At 34.8% G+C, this 17,529-nt stretch overlaps 1 protein-coding gene across 1 annotated transcript in view; it reads left to right on the plus strand.

Annotated features, from left to right (window-relative positions):
• Window positions 1–17,529, plus strand: part of LRPPRC (leucine rich pentatricopeptide repeat containing) — a 111,620-nt gene that overhangs the window by 39,611 nt on the left and 54,480 nt on the right. The window contains exons 15-23 of the mRNA XM_069495137.1: window positions 8,706–8,733; window positions 10,480–10,537; window positions 11,620–11,726; window positions 11,937–12,014; window positions 12,361–12,405; window positions 12,757–12,870; window positions 13,891–14,021; window positions 14,711–14,796; window positions 16,203–16,410. Coding sequence (XP_069351238.1) covers window positions 8,706–8,733; window positions 10,480–10,537; window positions 11,620–11,726; window positions 11,937–12,014; window positions 12,361–12,405; window positions 12,757–12,870; window positions 13,891–14,021; window positions 14,711–14,796; window positions 16,203–16,410 — 855 coding nt within the window. The remainder of the gene's footprint in view (window positions 1–8,705; window positions 8,734–10,479; window positions 10,538–11,619; window positions 11,727–11,936; window positions 12,015–12,360; window positions 12,406–12,756; window positions 12,871–13,890; window positions 14,022–14,710; window positions 14,797–16,202; window positions 16,411–17,529) is intronic.

Raw genomic sequence — 17,529 nt, forward strand, 5'->3', positions numbered from 1 at the left:
TTTGTAACTAGTAAGAAGTCTGTGGGGTGATACTTTGAGACAGTGTGTCTATCTTGTTTTCCCAACACCTTTCACACTTTAGTTTTAGCAGCCATTGGTAATCTTTGTTGAATCAGTTGTTAACAGTGGTGGTTGCAAAAAGGATGAGTTTCTAGTCGTGTCATTCCTTCTGTGTTTATGTTAATAACTTCTGATAGCCCAGTAATCTCTGTACTGTTTGATGGTAAGTGCACTAGGGTTTTCCACAGACACCTCCAAAACCTCCATTCAGGCAAAAAGAGTTAGAACAAGTCGATGGGATCCTGTGTTGCTGCCCTTCCTTTAGCCAGTGAAGTTCTACTCTTTTCAGTGACAGTTTTATGTATTTAAAAGAAAAAAAAAAAAAAAAAAGACAATGTTCATGCATTTAAAAATAAAAATTGAAAAGTATAGAATACTTAATCAAATAGATAACATGCTCATAGTTTTTCCTCCCTTCTTGAACATATGGAGTTAGAAATGATAGATGTTATGATGTCTTTGTCTACTAATTGTCATCTCTGTCATTTCTGGGTCTGTTTCATGGTCTGTTTTCTCCTCATTATGAGATTTGAGTCACACTTCTCTCCTTCTTAGAAATTTTTTTTGGATGCCAAACATTGTGGATTTTATATTGGTAGATCCTGAATTGTTTTGTATTCTTTCAAATGTTTTCGAGCTTTGATCTGAGACAGAGTTGAGTTGCTTGGAAACAGTTCTCTCAGTGCTTGTTGCCTTTGTGCTTTGTTAGGCAGGACTAGGGCAGCCTTTAGTTTAGGATTATTTCTTCTCAACTGGTTTAGCCCCTCTGCTGAGGCAAGAGCCTTCTGAGAACCTCATGGCCCATACGTTTTGGGGTTTTTGGGAGTGTGAACCATTCCAAGCTTTGTATAAGTTTTGGGAATTGTTTTACCTGCTCTTATTCAGAGCCTGTGAACAGGTCACAGAGTACTTCCTCACACACTTGTGCTCATCAGTACTCGGCTGAAGATGGGGCAGCTCTGTCCTACTCTCTGTCTAGCTCTCCCCTCTCAGGCGCTGTGCCTTTGAATTCTGTGTTGGCTCTGAATTCTCAACTCAGGTAATCACTGGGTTCTGGGTTCTCTCTTGTACCGGGGCCTAGAAGTTCTCAGATAAAAAGCTGGGGTAATTTTAGGGCTTATTTCTCTTCTTTCAGATATCACTGTTTTCCACTGCCTATTGTCCAGTGTCTGAAATCATTGTTTCTGGTTTCTTACTTGTTTAAGATAAATCCACTTTCTGTCATAGTCTATCATTGCTGGAAAGTGGAAGTGTTTTAGAATTTTTTCATAAATTAAAGGGTAAAGTGGTAAGTCAGGGATCTCCAAAACTACCCCCAATTTCAGTGATTTCCTGGTGTACTCACAGGATTCATTCAGCAAGTGCTCAGCCTGCAGTTGTATTATGGCTAAGCTTTATTACAGAGTACAAAGCAAAATCAGTGAAGGGAAAGGCACATGGGGCAAAGTTTAGAAGAAATCACACACTAGAAACCAGAAGCAAGAGTCCTCTCCAGTGGAGTCACACAGGACACACTTACTTCCTCCAGCAGTGAGTTGTGATAACACATGTGAAATGTGTGTCCGGGAAGCTCACCTGAGGCCAAGATTCTGAGATTTTTATTGGATCAGTCATGTAGGTACCCTCCACTTAGCACGTACCAAAATTCCAGACTCCTAGAAGGAAAGAATTCCTTCCCTTGTATAAACCCTTCTTGTGGAAGCCAAAGTGAAGAGCCTAGAATGTGTCCTTCTAAACTTTTCTCTGTATAGAAACATTAACAGTTTAGGCACAGTGAGCCATTCTTAGCATTTAGGGAATGGTGGGAACCCTCCTGAAATCTAAGTTCCCAGATGCCGCCAAATAAGCAGACCTTTGTAAAAATAGCAGTCTCAGGCCTGCAGTGTTAACTCGTTTCTGCACAGATGGTAAGAGCTGAACTAGGACTTTGGCAGTAGAAATAATAAAGGGACGTGTAAGAAATTATACAGATTTAGTTCACAGGGCATGGTGGCTCAGTGCATATTAAAGGTTGGTGGTAAGGGAGAGAGAACATTAAGCAAGATGAGGAATATATTTAAAACAGAAATGGAAAGATAATGAGGTTACTTTTGTATATATTGGTTTTGAGATGTCTGTGTATTTTCCATATGGTGCTATTCAGTGGTGGAGGTCAGAGTTGGATTTTGGTGTCACCAGTGAGGAGTTGACCAAAGCCATAGTGATTGTTGAGGGAAGCAGTGAAGACCAGTGATTAACCTTTTTCGAGTCATGGATTCCTTTGTGAATTTGTTGAAAGCCATGGCTTATCTTCTCCCAAAAAGATGCATGTTATAAAATTATGACTATAATTTAATCGGGTTTATGAAGTACTTCTCCTTCCCTTGTATAAAAAAACCCTTGTCGCGAAAGCCAAAGTTAAGAGCCTGGAATGCATTTGACGGTTTTTGGGGTTTTTTTTGTTTGTTTGTTTGTTTTTGGTTCCTCCCCCCCCCCCCAAAACCAAATGTGATATTATACCTTACTCTTCGGTCTTTGTTTTTCACTTAACAATACTGCACAGACACCCTCTTGGTTCACTGCTATAAATCTAATTGTTATACCTGGAGAAGATTTCATTGGTATATGAGTATACCGTAATTTTTCCACCATTCCTTTATTGATGGACTAGGATTGCTTCTAAATTTTTGCCACTACCAAAAAAACCAAATTTCTGCATTAAATATTATGTAAATATATTCATAAATTAGTTTTTCTTCCCTTAATGGCTAGAACCTAAAAAAGAGACTTCTATTTCAAAGGGTATATGTATTCTTTATTTTAATAGCTACTGCCACATTACTTTCCAAAAGTAGTTGTATTATTTGATACTTAGACCAGCAATTCACACTTCTAGCAGCATGTATAAAAGTACCCATTTCCCTGCAAACTGATAGGTACTGGACATTTAAATGCTTTATAATTTTCACCTAGCTGATGTATGATAAATGGCCTCTCAATGAATAATTTGCAATTTTTATCTTCCTAACTATTAAGCAGAGTTATAACATGTATTCATATGCTTATTGGCCATTAAAAATTAATTTTCAAGATATTGTATGTTAGGTATATTTATTTTTAAGGTTTTTTTTTTTTAAAGAGACAGGGTCTCACTCTCTTGTCCAGGTTAGAGTGCAATGGCACAGTCATAGCTCACTGTAACTTCCAAATCCTGGGCCCAAGGGCTGAAGCAATCCTCCCGACTCGGCCCCCAAAGTGTCGAGATTATAGACATGAGCTGCCAAGCCCAGCCAAGTTTTGTTTTTGTTTTTTTAAAACCTTGTAAACAGATGAGAGGGAAATCTAAGGATAAAATCCTAGGGAGTTACTTGGAAGGAGCCAGTAAAGCAAAGGAGAAGAGATAGAGTGAGAACTCAATCTCGAAGCCATCAAAGGTGTTTTTTTGTTTGTTTTTACTTTTTGAATTTTGTTGTTAATTTATTTTTTTAAGTGACAAATAATGTGCATATTCATGGGGTCCATAGTGATGTTTTGATACATACAATCTGTAGTGATCAGATCAGGGTAATTAGCATATCCAACATCTTAAACATTTCTCATAGAAGTTTTTTTTTTCTTTTTGTAGCTTTTGCATGTTCTGGCATCTCATAGAAGTTTTAGGAAAGGAGATTGTAGTCAATGTTACAAGCTTCAGAGGTGTAGGAAGGATAGGCCTGAAGAAAAAGAGTGTTCGGTTTGATATTTGGGAAAGTTATTGAGTATCTTTGAGATAAGCATTTTGATAGTATTGTAGTGAAAGAAGCCAGACTGGAAGCTGTGAGATTCTTTTGTTTTTAGTGATTGACTCATATACACTATGACTGAATTAATCTGTTCTTTCAGATTATTTGTATTTTTATTTGATCGATGTGTTGAGAATATTGGAAAATGGATTACCTTATTTTAAAATGACACCAGGCTAGGTGCTTTGCTTCTCTCCTGACTTAAATCCTCTTTGGTCGTTTCCCTATTAGCACCTAAGATGCTTAATTGATTCCTGGGTTTTAAAATAGCTGCATATTGATAAGATTTTTAAAATGTGGTTAACAAAGGCTCCACCACCCAGGAGCCTCCAGCATTTGCACAGTGGAAATCCCTTTTTGTTCTTGCCATAGTCTTAGTAAATACATTTTAACTAATCCCTCCCAGGAACATATTTAAATATGTAGGTTTAAAACTATATTTTGTTGGTTAATTTTTCTTATTATATAGATACAGAAAAATTTTAGGTTTTAGTAACTTGGCATTATTTTTAAGAATATGTGCACAGTTTTAAAGCATTTGTGTCACTAGAGGTGATTTCTTTTCTTTCCCTTCTACCCCAAAACTAAAAATTCAAAATGTAATCGATGTCATTGCAATCCATTATCTCAGCGTTAATGTAGCCAAGCTATTCTTTTGTTTGATGTCAAATCAAATACTAATAGTATATATATTTTAAAATTCCTTTGTCAGTACATTTAGTATAGTTATTGAAACAGTCACCTGTTTCGTGCTTCTCAGGGTCCTGTTGTACTCTAGCAACTTTAGAACTGGCTGAACTGACATTGAGTCAATCATGTCCTTGCCAATAAGAGTCCAAGATAACAACCTGCAACTCCTATAGTTTTTCGCACGTAAGAGATTCACCAAAAGTTACTCCTTGCCAAAAATAATTATTCAGAGTTAGACATCCAAGAAGTTAAAGAACATTATAATTACATATTATGGTCACTGTTAGTAAACCTAGGGGAAATTTGGATGTACATTTCATTATTGGAATACAAATTTTGGAATAGTTGTCTACCTTTAGTAAAACCTGCCTAATAAAAGTAGGTCCAGTATCTAAGAGGCAGTAGTTACTAGCATGTGGTCTGCAACCTGTTTTGGCCTGGATTTATTTTTTAAGGTATCCCAAAATAGTTTTGAAAAACACAGTTTTCTTCATATCTTTCGAGAGTAGTGTTTAAGTGGCAAGCCAGTATTTCTGTAAATTGATAGGCTCAGGAATTGGTAATTGAATATCAATGAAGTATAATAGCTTCCTGGAGTTTTCCATTTTATAAATTGTCTGTTAACATATAGGCAAAATCACCTGCACAAAAACTATTTAAATTCTATACTGCCTAATTAGGGTGAGATTATTAAAGATCATTAGGGCATTTGTACTTTTTTTTTTTTTTTTTGAGACAGAGTCTCACTCTGTTGCCCGGGCTAGAGTGAGTGCCGTGGCGTCAGCCTCGCTCACAGCAACCCTCAAACTCCTGGGCTCAGGCGATCCTCCTGCCTCAGCCTCCCAAGTAGCTGGGACTACAGGCATGCACCACCATGCCCGGCTAATTTTTTCTATATACATTTTTAGCTGTCCATATAATTTCTTTCTATTTTTAGTAGAGATGGGGTCTCGCTCTTGCTCAGGCTGGTCTCGAACTCCTGAGCTCAAACGATCCGCCCACCTCGGCCTCCCAGAGTGCTAGGATTACAGGCGTGAGCCACCGCGCCCGGCCCATTTGTACTTTTAAACTTTTTTAAAAAGGCTATTTATATGGGCATTGTAAATGGCATTTAGATCTAACTAGTAAGTTAGTGAAAAATCCAGAGTGAGGTGATTAGTGTGGTAAGACGTATTCTTTCCTCCTAGATATAGCACCAGCTGAACAAAGTTCAAACGAGAAAGAGGGCAGTATGCATTTTATATACTACTGAAAACACCACCACTAGAAATATTGAGTCCCTTCTAAGAGACAAAGTGGCACTGAAGCTAGGTCAGAGCGTGCTGAGAGTATAACATATCTAAAAGAGAAATGTTTCAGAATTGGCTCGGAAGCGTATGAGTCTTTGTAGTACATGGAAAAACAGTTCAGTGGTATAAGGAGGGATTTTCTAACCCGGTGGCAGCAGTTTGCACTTGGCAGGTGGGGGGTCTGTACTGTTGAAGTGGTGCTGCTTTCCACATGTTGGGGGAAAAAAACTCACATTTTTGATCCTATAACTCGTAGGACCAGCCATTAGCCCTGTTGAATGTAAGATTTTAAGGTCTTCTTTTCATTCAGCCAGTGAGGTTCCTTCCCCCTGATGACATCCTGGCCTCTCCAGAATTGTGTGATGAAATGATGTATTTGCTCTTAATTGCACACTAATCATTGTTCAAAAGGAGCCAGAGGCTCAGGCAAAAGAAGTAATGAGGAAGTCATAAATTACTGACTTTTATATATCTGTGTCTTGTTGTTTTCCCATTGTTGTTTTCTCTTGGTTGACAGAAAGTCTCTGGCTCTGTGGTTTTAATCCCATTCCGCCCTCACATGTGTAAGCCAAACCCCATGCCAGATAGCCACAGGCATGCAATGTGTTTATTTTTGTTGCCTGACACCATATTCTTTTTTTGTTGTTTTGTTGTTTGTTTTAGAGATGGGGGTCTTACTGTGTTGCCCAGGCTTGTCTTGAACTCCTAGAATCAAGCGATCTGATCCTCCCCCCTCGGCCTTCTTAATAGCTAAGACTACAGGCTCACACCACTGTTCCCAGTGCTTAACACCACATTCTTTTTTTTTTTGAGACAGAGTCTCGCTCTGTTGCCCGGGCTAGAGTACCATGGCATCAGCCTAGCTCACAGCAACCTCAAACTCCTGGGCTCAAGGAATCCTTCCGCCTCAGCCTCTGAGTAGCTGGGATTACAGGCATGTGCCACCATGCCCTGCTAATTTTTTCTATATATTTTTAGTTGTCCAGCTAATTTTTTTTCTATTTTTTTAGTAGAGACGGGGTCTCACTCTTGCTCAGGCTGGTCTCAAACTCCTGAGCTCAAACAACCCGCCCGCCTCGGCCTCCCAGAGTGCTAGGATTACAGGTGTGAGCCACCGTGCCCGGCCTGACACCACATTCTTGATGTGATTGTGTTTTACATTGGAGGGGAGAAAGTTGAATATGTCTTATTAACTCTGTCTTAAATATTATGTGAAATGAAATACTTGGTGATTTTTTTTTTTACACCATAGTTTCATAGGCAATGGAAGTTGAATACCTGTGTGTGTGAGCTCTTAGAGATAATGCAGAAATGTCATACAAAGAGAAGAAAATTTGGGGGAAGGGTTGAAAGGGATTGGGAAGAATATACATACATACATAAGGCAAATTGAAGAGTGTGTGTTAATAAAGGTTAAAATGGTTAAGACAGTAAGCCTTTAGATAGAACTCATTTGAGTCAGGGTTCTACATTTTATTTGTGTTTTACATACTGTGTGATCATGGCAAGTTAATATTTCACTGTTTCCATTTTCTAATATGTACAATGGAAATATCTAAGTGGCTATGATGCTTTGTCAATGCTATAATATAAAAAATGTCTTTGTAGTAGGCCCTATGTCTGTCTCTAAAGGAGCTTTAAAAAGTTGTGAAAGGATTATTGCAAATATTCTCGTTTCCAGACTGTTTATGGGCTGTTAACATTGCTATATGAAATTTATAAGAATACTGGTAGAGTTGTCCAGGTTTTGTAGACTCTTCCGTCTGTAATAGGGGTAGAATGTTAATATTCCTTCATGATTTGGCAACATTTTTCTTTCAAATCCTGTTATCCCACTAGAATAACCTCCCTTAAAAGCTGAAAACAGCCCTCAACATTGATGGTGTTAACATTTTCTTCAAACCTGTTATTCAAACAGAAAGAAAGGTGTAAATGGAGTTAGGTGTAGAGAAAACAATTATCTTCTCAAGTCTGCTTCCTCAAAAACTTCTTTTGGTTGTAGGCAGAGAAAGAAAGTAAAAATTAGTTTAATTTATCCAAGGCTTGTAGCCAAACTGCCCAGGTTCAAAATGGCTCCACTGTTTTGTTAGTGGTGAGAAGTTGGAAATTTTATTTCTACTTTTTTGTTGTGAACTGTATTGTATATTCAAAGGAGTATCTAAAATTTAAATGTACTGTACAAAAAAGAAAACAAATACCTATTACCTACCACTGAGATTAAGAAATAGAGCATCAGTGGTACCGTAAAAGCCTTTTTGTCCTTTTTAGCATTTCTCCCTCTTGTATTTAGAATCCAGATCATGAATAGATGTTAGTTGTCATTTCTCTGTAATTGTCTCTAATCTGGAACAGTTATTCAGCTTTGTCTTTTATGACATTAACATTTTTGGAGTCTACTGGCCAGTTATTTTTGAGAGTATTCCTCATGATGGTTCCCCTTGATTAGCTTCAGGTTATACATCCCAAGCTGGAATACCACATGAGTGACAGTCTGTTTTCTTAGGGAATTATATCCTAAAGGCACATTAATTTTGATCACCCAGTCAAGGTGTTCAATTTCTCCATTACATAGTTACTATTTTTCCCATTACAAGTAATAATCAGCCTGTGGGCAGTCACTTTGAGACCATGCTAATATCCTGTTCCATCAAACTTGAGCTCCAGGACTTAGGGGTGGTTCTTTAATTATTCTTGCCCAAATTGGTCTTTATTTTGAAGATTCAAAATAGGTCAACTATTCTTAATAACCTTGTCCTGAAAATTCAGCTTGATTTTGCAAACATTTATATACTTATTTATTTTAAGACTTTGATCTGTACATATTACATAAAATAATAATGCATTTTAACTTAAAGTGTTTTGTAAATCTCTGGGTTTATTTTCAATCCTTTGCTGCCCTCTGCAGGTCTATGAATATAGATCTTTGGAGCAAGGTAAGTAAGTACTCCTAATACTGAAGATCATAAGGTGATATATAAAAAGCTAAGAGCAAAAGTTTTAATAGCTTCACACGTTTATGATGTACTATCATAAACTAATGAATTTAGAATCTTGAAGTTGGTAGTTTTAAAACAGCATGAAATTTCTTATTGAAGTAGTCCTTGACTTAGTCCTGAATTCTTAATAAGGTTTTCAACTTTTCCAAATGAAAACTGTTAAACTTATTACAGTGACATTTGACCATACAGATTTAATAATTTTCTTAATGTATATGTATGTATGTATATTTCTATATATGAATGATACAGAGATCAACTTTATACTGCTACCTTTTTAAGAAATTAACTGATGTTATGCAGGAAGTACAATTATAGTGAATTGTAAGAAACATTTTTAGCTTAATAAAATCAGAATGCACGTTATTAACTGGAATTCCCAATTTAAGTAATTTTTTCAATGTAAATTTAATTCTATTTCTCGTATTATTAGAACTGCCATTCAAACTGTATAGTCAATTCTAATATATAGTTGGGATATTTATATCTAGAAATAACTTTTTTTTGATTGGAGATTTTTCATTATTCATTAAATGTATCTTTGTCCAAAATTTTGTGTTAAATATGATTGTCTTACATCTAATGCACAGCTACAATTTCTGGTAGAATTTATTGTCTTCTATGTGTGTATTTTTTAAAAAACAGTTTGTAGGTGAGTATTGGTTTTTTTGCTTTGTTTTTGAACAACTCTTATTTCTACTTTAGCTGTCTTTTGAATTACCATTAACTGAAGCATGATGTTCCTGGTGGCATATGATCAATTCTCCCTAATTTTCCATAGTAGCAAATAAATAGTAGTGGAAGTTACTGCAGTTTGAGCTGTTAACACTTACACCAGGCACTGTTTGAAGAGCAAATAAACACAGTTGTAGAATACACATAAAATAGTTCAGAATTCCTAACCACTATCACTTTGGACAACTACAGTATGTTTCTGTTCTTATTATCTTCAGCCTAAGGATATACAGTCAAATACTGTGTTTAAGTTCCAACTCAATATTATAAGTTGTATAATAATTTTTATTATAAGATAAATTTGGATTTTTTAAGTTAAAATTTTGGTGATAGATTTAACATTGAAAAATAAGTTTTGTGTATGTCTTTTAGTGTTTGTAAATTCAATTGATAAGAATCCATGAGAACAAACATGTTAGGTCTTTTGACCCCTTTTGTTTTACAGCCATGTTTTACAGCCATTAAAATGAATGGAAAATTGTCATTGGGTAACTAAAAAATACGTTATTTAGTGGTTCAGGATATTTTACTTATTTCAGTAAAACTTTATTTAAAAGGAAGAAACTGGCCCAATTTCAACAAGACCAAAAACAATATGTTGGGAAATAGTATTGGTTCATAATTCCTGTCAGCTATATTCTATTTATAACAATTCTTTTAAAGTGATGTTTATATATCACTTTATAAATCAGTTTAGGAGCTTTTCTTTGTGACATTTCATGAAACATTGCAGTTTTCCTTCAACATGGGTTTGTTTTCATTTTTAAAAGACAAACCTATTATTTAAAAACAAAACAATCTCCTTGGTGGGTGGGGGTGGTGTTGAATTACTGTGATATAGAATACCTTACTGGGGAGAGGCTTTATTATTTCAAGAATTCAATTTCAGATTGTATTTGTTCTTGTTTGCTTCTCTTGCTGCAATGCACGAATTTTCTGTCTTACCAGATAACAGAATTGCTGTATAAGGATGGACGTTATTGCCAGGAGCCTCTAGGACCAACGGGTAGCGTTTCAATTTTGATGATTGTAACTTATCCACAAATCCATTCTTCTGTGTAATGACGGTCTAGAAGGATTACAGCAGTAAACACTTTATTTTTGAAAGTGAAATTTGAAAACATTTGGTTATAAATCTCTATATTGATAACCTCAGCATTTTGAGATCTGAGATAATTTGGTTGTATTATTATTTTTCCAAGACAGGGTTGGGAGGCTTTTTCTTTTCAAATATTGAGGAAATGTTTTTTATAGCATCTACGGAAATAGGGTTTAAGATCAGTGATTCTTAGTATTTATGTGGTTTTAATGTTTTGGAGATGTAGTTAATTTTAAACACACAAAGTAAGAAAAAGGTCTTATAGATTTTTTTCCACTTAAATATAATTTATTACCCAAAATGCTTTATTTTGACATTTGATGATTTTCATTTTTCATATAATGAAGCTTAGAAATATATATCTGTAAGAAGGTACCCTTCTTGAAAGTTCAGATTTCCTATCCTAGATATTAACATGTGGTCGTCCTGTACATTTTATGCTTGAATGCATAGGAAAATTACTGTTGTTACAAAACATCTTTGTTAATCTTGGTTGTTCATTGGCTAATAGGCAGCTCTTCACAGGATTACTGTATCTGCTTATTAAAATTATTTAACTTTCTATACTCAACCTTTAAAAATCATTTCTAACCTTATGTGCTTCCTAAATATTGTCCACAAAAAATTAGTATAGAAATGTGTACAAGACACTTATTTATTCTTACTACTTGTGATTTGGACAGGAGAGGGGTAAGGCCTTGGGCAGGACCACTTCTGTCACAGAGTGGTAGAAAAAAAATAGATTGAAGTAAGATTCAGTACTGAAAAGCTGTCACTCGGTCTGAAAATAATTAATATTCCTTTCACTCACCAGTTAGATATGTGCTCCCAAACCACATAATCTCTATGCCTCAGTGATCATTGTTGCCATTTCAGAGCCTCTCATCAGGGTGACATCTCACACCAAAATGATTTCTTATAAATTAATCTTGATAACATGACAGTCTCGGTAATTTTAGTGGAATGCTTTCTCTTGTTTTTTTCCACAGAAGCTGTTGGCTATTTTCTTTATAACTTGATTGACAGCATGAGTGACTCAGAGGTACAGGCCAAGGAGGAGCGTTTGAGACAATACTTCCATCAGCTGAAGGAGATGGTACCATTTCATTTTTTGCTATATAATGCCTGTCCTGGCTGACATGTATCTATTAGATTTGAAATTGCTGCTTTTAAGTACAACCAGACCACTTCTCAATGACATGCAAGAGTTGGAGACTTAAATTATGTCTGAGATAATTTCTGTTAGACAAATTTCAGTTTAGTTGTCTAAAACTCAGGGGTGTTTCCCCCCCTTTCCTTCTCACAGAATGTGAAAATTCCTGAAAATATCTACAGAGGCATTCGTAATCTACTGGATAGCTACCATGTTCCTGAATTAATTAAGGTGTGTGAAACAGTAATCAACTTTATAAAATGCTTAATTTGTATATAAAAGCATGTTAAAATTTTGTTTAAATATCATGCTTTTGGCCAAAAAATTTTATTTCAATGACAACCATTAAAACAAAGCTTCTCATTGATTGTTAGTAATACTATTTATCTATTGAAGAATATATTTAAAACATTAATTATAATGATTAATAAAGTATGAGCAAAATTTATGTAGAATTTTGGAAAGATGGAAAAGTAGCAGTAAAATGGAGATGAGCCTTCCAAAATTTGCTTTTGAAATTTGCTAATATGTTTTCCCATGTTTTCTAATTGTGTGCTAATTTAAATCTCAATTTTAGGATGTTTATGTGTTGGTTGACAAAGAGAAGATAGATTCTCGAAAAGTAAGTAGACTTTTGAGTGGATTCTTCATGCTAAAATAACCATATTTAATGAGAATTCTAGATTGTGTCCTTATAAAAGCAGTGGTTTCTAACATTTTTTATCATCTTTGTGCCTCTAAGAAGTTGGTAAAACCCATCTCAAAAAAATCACATCTAGCAAGTTTGCATATAACCTCAGGAGGTTCATAAACCCCTGGAGTTCACTCATGGATCCCCAACTAATATGTGTGATAGCATTTGTGACATTTAGGAAAGTAGAAGGTAAAATCAGTTTAAAGGAAAGAGTGAAAAGGCATGCATTTTCTTTTTTCAGTAAACTTTTTTCTTCTTTTTTTCTTTCCATTTCTACAGACTGTGCAATTGGCGTCATCTGATTTGGAGTCTACACTTGAAAGACTAAAAGCTGAAAATCGACCTATAGGAGATATCCTAAAGCAACTCATATTAGCACTTTGTTCAGAAGAGGTAACATTTGTTTAAATATGTTATTAAGGTAAAAATTTCTTTACAGGTAACAGTAAGCAAAACCAAAGATAGTATTTATGATTTTTACAATTGATTATTTTATGTCATGCTTATAAAGAATGCAATTAAATGAAAGGTTAACTAATTTCAGCTACACCTTGAATGGCATGTTTTCGGGTTGCTGTAGTTTGTTTACGATAATCTGCAAAGTGAATGATAGTAACAACCGTGATAGGTTTATCATACATGCCAAATGTCCTTTCAAGCCATGGCTCCGGTCTCTTATATCTAGATTGTCAAGCAACTGATACATGCAGTAGTCATTTGCAAGTCAAATATTACTAGGTTGTTAATGCAGGGATTGAAATTCCATTTTCCTGCTGGAAAAAAGCTCTTTCTGAGATAAAGGGTCTCTTGCCTTTTTTCAGCAGGCGTCCAGCTGTACTTTGTGTTCATTTTAGTGTGTGTCTGCAATTTGTGGGATATCACTAGACTTTTTTTCAGTTTCTAGTTCAATATGATTTGGTCATAAATAAGCCTGTGGTTTTAGGGAAAAAATATCGTAACTAACTTTAAGATTATAAAACCTGGTACTCTTAAATTCTGAAATATTTTTTTACATTACTTGGTTGCTAAACTGAGGAACTTTTCAAAGATACATATTTCTGTGTTTGGAAATTGGACTGTGAGTAGGGGTTGATTTGGGAATTAATCTGGAAGTCTTTTTTTTTTTAAATTATAATAAATACCATACACAAAGCTAAAACAGCAAACTTGGTATAAATAATGTTCTCTTTTATATTACGAATAACACATCTTTTAACCCCTGCGTATATATTTGACTTATCTGCATTTTAAAAGGTGAATAAAAATACCAAAGGATAGGATCAAGTTCATAACAAGAAACCATTTATTTTAAAGGTAGTATTAACTTTTTCTGAACTCTGAACATTAAAAATCTGACATTTTTACCTTCACATTGGTCATGTCTTTCTTTTTTACTTCTATCCTTTATTTTAGAATATGCAAAAAGCCCTTGAAGTGAAAGCAAAGTATGAATCAGACATGGTTGTTGGCGGCTATGCAGCTTTAATAAATTTGTGCTGTCGACATGATAATGCAGAAGAAGCATTGAATTTGAAACAAGAATTGTGAGTACCCTGCCACTGAAACAAGTCAACATTTTTCCTGACATACAGCCCTTTGGTAGATCACCTAGATTGAATATTATTCTCTTACATAATGTAATTTTTAAAAATTCTTTTGTTAGCGTTTTTTGAAATTTCATAGTATAAGGCTCTTTGATTAATTGTGGCTTGTTTTCAGCAAGGTGTCTGTTTAAGTATGATAAGAACTTCTAGTCTTTAAAGCTGAAGTTTTTTTCCATTAATTATACATGTACATATCACAACAATGGTGATAGTAACTGTTTTATAAGGCTTCATAACATTTTCTATACTATAGTGTAAATAAAATTCTGTCCATTTCTCAGGTATCTTTGGTTTCCCATCCTGATACATTTATCAGATAAAATTTGTCCTTTTGGGTATTTCAGTGTTAGTGATGAAGGTTAGAACCACATAAAACCGAAGAGTTTCTTCATTAGTGTCCTTTGCAGATGGAGTGGTGCAATAGATGTATAGTGTTAGATTTTTTACTTCTCTAGTCACTTTGAATATAATTACATGTGCATTTGTATATGGCTTCAAAAAGAAATCTTAAGTGTAGAGGCCAATGTTAATAACACTCCAGACCTTCTGATGAGCTTTTGAAAAGTGATAAAATGGATGTTGCAGTTCTTTTTGTAGTTAATTGACTTTAACATAATATTAATTTTTAGTGACCGTTTATATTCATCTGCTCTCCTGGACACCGGGAAGTATGTAGGCCTTGTAAAAGTATTGGGAAAGCATGGCAAGCTCCAAGGTAAGCCTCAGTACATAAAGGAATTATATGATGCAGGTATCTTGCCACTGGAATAACATGTGAATTGATATTAATGGTATATCATGTCATGCAAAGTGCTTGAACACTTTGCATACAAATTTGCATGTGAATCCAACCAGAGCTGCATGGACAGTGCAGGCCATTAGTTTTAATGGATTGGCAAGCTTGTCATTTACATTTGCACAGCTCATTGCTTTTTGCATTTCTGCAGCTAGTTTTTATTAGCATTGCTGTTTGGATTGAGTTTGAAGATCATGACTTATGGCACAATTTGCTTATGTGCCTGCACTAATGGTTTTGTTTTTGCTTAAGAAGGTCTGAAGGCTGAACATAAAACTTATAAACATAACCTCATATTAATATATACAAATCTGATTTTTGCAGTAGTCTTTGTCTTAATTTTTAATAATGTTAACAAAATGTATACTTTAAGTATTTAGTAGTTTATGGGAAAAGCATAGCTGATTACATAGCTGATTTTCATGCTCCGATTTTCTCATTGTTGAGATAATACTAAGCCTAATATAATTAATCACACTTGATAATATATTCTTACTATTTGCTTGTTTCTTAACTTTCTGATCTGGCTGTATTTTGCAACTTCCTTTTTAGCCTTCCTCTCTTTTATTTCTAGAAAAGACTGTTTTGATTTTATTATAGGGAAAGATGTATGGAGAAAATACTTGATTTGAATATTTTATTTTTCCTAGGAAGCCTTTCTAACTCTTTATAAGGATTAGCCTGTTTTTTTAAAATCACTTTTTGTAAAGTGGTCAAAACATTTTGTCTGTGTAATAATTAAGAACAACATTATAAAAATGCACTTATTCCATATTCTAAAATGTTTGTTTCTGCCTTCCTAATGAAGCTTAATGAATCTAATGTATTAACATGCAGTCTTTTGGAAAGCTTTCATTGGCTCTGCTTGGCTAATTAGTATCGACATAGCAAACAGGCCCTATCGGTATCAGACCATTAGTCTGGCTGTATATACAGTGTAAACACATCTTTATTATCTGGCCTCCTGACAAGCCATCTGCTGAAGAAACAATGGTGTGATTTAGCAGATGTTAGCTCTGAACGATAAAAGCATCCATTTAGGAGGATCTTACAGCTATAGGGCAGACCGTACAGGGTTATGTGGTGCAGAGTGGGCACACAGTCCCTATCTATAATTTGTAGTCAAAGTTGCAGGGAAATGATAAAACCATGCTATTGTGGATTTATAATTGTAGTCTCGTTTAGAAATGCAAGTAGTAATTAACTTGAAATCGGCATTATACACTAGAATTTACATTCCTGCTGGGCTTGAAATGCTGTTTTAATAGCAGTTTGTTTTCCCTACATGAAATTACCTAAGGGTCTTTTGTGTTACTTCATTGTAGATGCTATTAACATTCTAAAGGAGATGAAAGAGAAGGATGTTCTTATCAAAGATGCAACAGTCTTGTCCTTTTTCCACATCCTAAATGGTGCAGCTTTGAGAGGTGAAATTGAAACAGTAAAACAATTGCATGAAGCCATCCTGACTCTAGGGTTAGCAAAACCATCCACCAACCTAAGTTCCCCATTGGTCACTGCATACCTGGAAAAGTAAGTTAATTGAATTTTGAATTTTAAATGTTGGCTTTAAAAGAATGAGTCTAATCATTTTGGGATTATACTTTGTAAATACTCTGCTGATGGGGAAGCCTTGGAGGTCATTTACCACAGAATAAAAGGTCTAATCTGGACTAGGTGACCTTTAAAATCACCGGCAGCCCTTTGGTTCTGTGTCTTGCTTCTCAGTGGAATGGTCTCTGGTGCTTTTTTGTAGGAGCATGTGATAATATTACATGAAATTTAATCCAGTTTTTCCCAGTTTTGAGCCTTATGTATTAATAAATATAAGAAAGAAGGATCCTCTGGGGCTTTTGATTATGTGTCGTGACTGTTATTCAGGTAACAAATGTACAAGCATTTCTTCAGTGTTCTTTTTTCCATATGGTATTTTAATTTCATATACCAATACAGTAATTCTAGCTTTGATAAATGTTGTAGAAGACGCCTCTGTCTTGTGGGAAGAATAATTTTGTTGATAGGGCAAGATCTACTGAGTTTGAAAATTTTTCCATTTGAAATGCTCTTGTTGGTACCCAATTTAAGGCATTATTTGCAATGCAAATCATAAAATCACTCCACTCTTTTGTAATGAGTGAAACCTTTTCCTAAGATGATTAAGCATCCTTTATTATCTTCTTTTCCTTTTGAATTTGTTTTTGTTTTCTGATTTGCTTTTTTAATTTCCTAGATCTTTTATCTCTTTGTCATCTTTTCCATGGCTTAATGCAGTTTGTAATCTGCTAATTTTGTGATTGGGATTTTCTCATTTGAGTGTGGACGTTGCCCTCTCAATGCCAGGAGAAAAAGAAAATATTAATATATATTTTAATGGGTCTCATTTCTCCCAAATATCTGGTAGTTTGCCTTTATTTACTAAGGGACATAATTAATTGGATATAATGAGTGATTTTGTATTGAATTTAAAATATATGATAAAAAAATCTCTTTTAACTAGCTTTCTGTTAGGAAATATGTGTACACGTGTGTACATACAAAATAATTCCTTTGCCCTCCAATCAAAAACAATTTTCAAGTTAGATGACTGGCCAAATCTTAACCTCCACAATCTCAGCATTACACCCTTTTAAAAAAATAGTGATTCAAAGAATT

This window comes from Eulemur rufifrons, chromosome 19 (genome assembly GCF_041146395.1).
Source record: "Eulemur rufifrons isolate Redbay chromosome 19, OSU_ERuf_1, whole genome shotgun sequence".
NCBI lineage: Eukaryota > Metazoa > Chordata > Mammalia > Primates > Lemuridae > Eulemur > Eulemur rufifrons.